This window comes from Nymphaea colorata, chromosome 11 (assembly GCF_008831285.2).
Source record: "Nymphaea colorata isolate Beijing-Zhang1983 chromosome 11, ASM883128v2, whole genome shotgun sequence".
Taxonomy (NCBI): Eukaryota; Viridiplantae; Streptophyta; class Magnoliopsida; order Nymphaeales; family Nymphaeaceae; genus Nymphaea; species Nymphaea colorata.
The window spans coordinates 8,399,288-8,404,272 of NC_045148.1; the positions used below are offsets into that span (position 1 = coordinate 8,399,288).

Sequence of the window (4,985 nt, forward strand, 5' to 3'; positions counted from 1 at the left end):
AATTTAATCTCTATCGTTTGATCTATTTGAAATCGATGGTGCAGATGATTTCCATCAATAGAAAGCACTACAAAAAAAAACTGACTTTTTACTGACGGGATGGAAGTGTTTGTAAAAAAGAGGATATATATTGGGGAATTGGTATATCCCAGACCTAAGGAACCATACCTCTCAAATTCTTGTTAAGAAATATTTTAAACAAAATATGGACATTGTAGATGGTTTATAAACATTACTTTAACATAAAAACAAGTCTTAATTCAAGTCATTTTTATGAAAATATTAATTTTTCTGCGTGTGAAATTTTGATGTTGCAACAGCCATTCATTTTTCTAATTCTATACAAACTTTATTAGACTTGAAGAGGATTAACTTAATATATATTTCTGATAGTAATATTCATCTAAATAATATCTGTACTGTTGGATTGTGCAAAAAAGTGTCTTAGCAGTCAATTGTAATCGGACAAGCTAACTAAAAGTGAGATAAAGCCGTTTACATATTGAACAAACTCTACGCTAACTCTGATTCTGTTTTTACCAAAGAAAGCGTTTGATCTAACTGTGACCTGGCTGGTATTTTGAGTGCAGATCCGTCCCCATGCTCAATTCCTCCTTTTAGCAGATGATCAACCATTAGAATGTCCTGTCTTTTCTTTTTTTTCCTTCTTCTGTTACAACCATTGCAACTCGCAGCATCTCAAAATAGCGTCGCCTTGTCATTAACAGACAATTGTCAGTTTACGTGATCGCCTGTTAATTGCTTTTCTCTGCCTATAAAATGCGTTGTTCTCAAAAAGCAAGCAACCCACCATCTCCCAATCTCCAGCAAACACCACCATCTACCAACAACAGTAGCACCATGGCCATGCCACCACTGTCGCACCGCCTAACTTCCGTCCTCCCCATCCTTCTCCTCGCCATCCATCTCCTCCCCTTTTGCTCCTCCACCTCCTCTGTCACGGTTGACGTCTTCATCAATCTTGTCCAAGTCGATGCCCACCTGAACTTAACCTACCACGAGCGGCTACACCGGGCGATGCACCGAAGCCATCAACGTGCCATGAACCTACACAACCGCGCCCGGAGAGGGCGGCACCACCGCGCAGCCCCACGACCACTGGACCAGAATTCGTCGAGCATCGAGACCCCGCTGCAAGCTGGGCACGGCGAGTTTCTAATGAAGCTAGCAATAGGAAATCCCCCAACTTCCTTCATGGCCATCGTCGATACAGCAAGTGATTTAATTTGGACTCCGTGCAGCCCTTGCACCCTTGCCCCGACCAGCCCTCGACGGTTTTCGATCCTCAGAGCTCGGCTTCCTACTCAAAGCTGCCCTGCTCGAGCCCATCTTGCAGTGCCCTGCCCCACGTTTGTGTCCCTTTAAGCGACGACTGCCAGTACATCTACAGGTATGGAGATCAGTCGACCACCAGTGGGTACCTAAGCTCCGAGACCTTCACCTTGGGCTCCGCTTCGTTCGAGAATGTGGGGTTTGGCTGCGGCACTATGAACTGGGGGTTCCATGAGGGCGCCGGCTTGGTTGGTCTGAATCGTGGCCGGCTGTCGCTGATCTCTCAGCTCGGCGCCTCGGTCGGCTACCAGTTCTCCTACTGTTTGAGTGGGCTGGAGGGCGGGAGCTCTAGTTCGAGTCGCCTGGCCTTCGGACCCAACTCGTCCTTGCCGAGCTCATCGGTGGGTGCCATCAAGTTGCCGTTGTTGATCAACTCCAGAAATCCGGATTTCTACTTTGTGGATTTGGAGGGCATTAGCGTCGGAGGAAGGCGTCTGCCCATCGAAGCTTCAGCATTCCAGTTCAAGCAGGGGGGAACTGGTGGTGTCGTTGTGGACTCGGGCTCCGCCCTTATGTATCTTGTTGCGGAGGCATACAGGTATAGCACCATTCCTTGAATTCATCTTATTATCATGCATATCCTAAATAGTTCCCATTTCTAAATCATTTTTCACTAAATTAATCAAATCAAATGAGAGGGAGATGTTCTTGTGATGAATTACAGAGAAGTGAAGCAAGCATTCATCACAGCGATCAGCCTGCCAGTTGCAGCTGGCCCAACCGCTGCAGGTTCCGGCCTCTGCTTCCAAGGCTTCGTCGACCCTTCGTCCATCCCCACTCTCACGCTTCATTTCAGTAGCGGTGATTTCTGTGCGCCGCGGGAGAACTATTTCATCGTTGATAAGGACAGTCGATTGTCTTGCCTAGCAATCAACGAGACGCCGATGGGAATGTCCATCATCGGAGCCTTCATGCAGCAGAACGTCCACATTCATTACGACCTTGGAAACAACCTCATCACTTTCACGCCTGCACAATGTGATCAATTGTAGAACCATTTTCTTCTTTGTTTGTTGTTTCTGTTAGCGGAAGAAGATCAATAAAGAGATTCATGACAACACAAATTCCATTTGTTTTCTTGCGATTGTGATACGGTGGTCACAATTATTGTCTAAGGGTTTTGTCAATAGCCCCGATTATTTTCTAAGGTGTACATCGTCAGGTGAAATGATCTTGTGCTAGATTTTAGGTGAACTAATTGGCACTTGTTGAGGCAACCAGTTAGGTGATGCTTCGTCTAAGATGGATGACGAAGGAAGCCGAATATTTGTAGCTTTTGCACTAGAATTAATTGATGCTATGTTTGGATGAAGGGACAGAGAGAGAAAGTCATGGATGGAAGGGAAATGGAAGGGAAGAGAATGGGGAGGGAAAGGAGAAGAAATGAAATGGAATGATCCCTTCCAATTTCTCTATTTTTGGAGGAATTAGAATTACATTAAAAAGTTATTCTTTCCCCACCTTTTTATTTCCTTTCCCTTGCATCCAAACACAATTATTAGTTCTCTTTTCCTTTCTCTCCATATTAATTAGTCTTCCAAGCACGACCTTTCTTTCAATTCCTTTTCCTCCCTCTCCCTCCATCCAAATAGACGGTAAGAGTGGGCACGGGGCTGGGGACCAGAAAGCTGGGCAAGGCCCAGGCCGTTAAAATGGCCTCGGACTGGTCTGGGTCTAGATCCAGGCTGCCAAATGGCACCTAGCCTGGCCTAGGCCTGATCCCGATGCCTACCCTTAAGCAGAATGCATAATGGCCAGAATATATCTCGTCAGTAAAAAAATAATATTTTTGTTAAGACAAAAGAAAAAGTAATAAAAATCTCCAATATACTTTGACTTCCACCTTTTCTTTTTAAGTGCATATCTAGTGCGTGCACCATTCTATGCACTTAACTCACTCTTGTCAATGAACACCTTATGCAAGTTTGGAGGAACTGAGAATGTTCTACATAACTAATTACAAAGTTGCAAGTCCAATTTATTCTTCAAGTGCAAATTTATTTTCCAATTGCAGATAACCATAGCTTCCATTGCGGCAAGACTGCCTTCTAACTATTGGAGATCGGCCAATTTCTCATTGTTGAATGTTTTCTTCTACCCATTTTTGGGTTCCAACCGTGATCGAATCTCACGTTCTAGACTTGAAAGGACTAAAATGCCTGTCTATTCAGAACCTGATGGATAGACATTTCATTGCATCAGTAATTATGCATCTTACTCCTGAAAATTTCATACTAGAGAAAGAGGATAAGCAATAAGCATGCATACTATATATATTGGTTAACACACAACTTGATTTAATTTGCAACAAAAGTACTTAAATGGTATATATCTGCAAACATAAGGTTCATTGAGTTTAATTTAGATAAAATTCACTTCATAACTGTCCATCAAGATGGATTGAACGATCCTCATGAGTGAGCAATGTGACTTTAACTAGAGTTACTATTCCATTTTTGTTTTATACACATACATCCAATATATATATATATATATATATATATATATATATATATATATATATATATATATATATAAGCCCTCTCATATACCAGACTTGATGGAATCATAGATACCATTAATTAATAGAAAATGAGATGATAGATATTAAGTTGTAAATACATAAGTCAACATACTTTTGCAAGAGTCTTTCATACCTTTAAAGGAGATACAATATCTTGTTTAAGCTCATGTTTTTCATTTTTTTTTCTCTCTATTTCTCTAAATGATGTTTTAGACTTGTGATCAATGGTGTAGATGATTCTCATCAATGACTGGCATATGTGGGTTTGATAATATATATATAAATATATATTATATATATATATATATATTAAAAAAACCATGTTCTTCATGTAAATATCTAAATTTTTACCTATTGATTAAACTTTTATTACTTAGCATTTTTCACATCAATTTAAATAGATAGATACGTTAAAAACAACTATAAAATGAAACCTAGAGATGGTTAAGTGCATATCATATACAACCCCTGGTGCATGATAGTGGACCCTTGGCCCACTTTCAAAATCACCTAAAGCACGGTACCTTGTGAAAGAGAAATAGGTATTTTAGTTTTTTTATTAAAATGTGTTTTATAGTCTTTTTATTTTTTTGAGTTTCATTTCTATCTACACAAAAAATCTTTTTCAGTCTGAACGAAGGGCATTTTTGTTATTGACCGTATTGACGCAATAAAGGCCTTAGTCTACTTTTTGGGACAGGTGTCATGCACATAGGCTTGTGCAACTTTTTATTGTGCACAGACTTGTGCATATAACCACCTTGGTTGCGGAAGACATAATTTTGCACACACACAGACATATTTGACCAAAATGGTTATGTGCATGCAATACATCTGTGCAAAAAATATTGTATACAAGAGTGTATAGTGACCAAAATATCTTTCACTAAACAAAAATTATAGTTTTTTTTATAAAGATGAACATGTGTTGTAAAAAAGTTAAAAGTCTAAAACATACAATTTTTTATAAAAAAATTCTTAAATACCTAACCCCCTTCTTTTTCCCTCTAGTGTATATTTGTTGTTTGCACCATACAACTTGATCTCATGTTGGACTATCCTAACAAATTAGTGCATAAGCTAATGCAAAGAACACATGTTCTAATTG

The 4,985-nt window shown here is 39.9% G+C and overlaps 1 protein-coding gene across 1 annotated transcript; it reads left to right on the forward strand.

The window, feature by feature from the left end:
• Window positions 1-861: 861 nt before the first annotated feature.
• Window positions 862-2,345, forward strand: LOC116264353 (aspartic proteinase nepenthesin-1-like). Its single transcript, XM_050080570.1, has 3 exons — window positions 862-1,295; window positions 1,412-1,891; window positions 2,018-2,345. Exons 1-3 carry the CDS (start codon window positions 862-864, stop codon window positions 2,343-2,345), a joined length of 1,242 nt encoding a protein of 413 aa, XP_049936527.1.
• The last annotated feature ends 2,640 nt before the right edge of the window (window positions 2,346-4,985 follow it).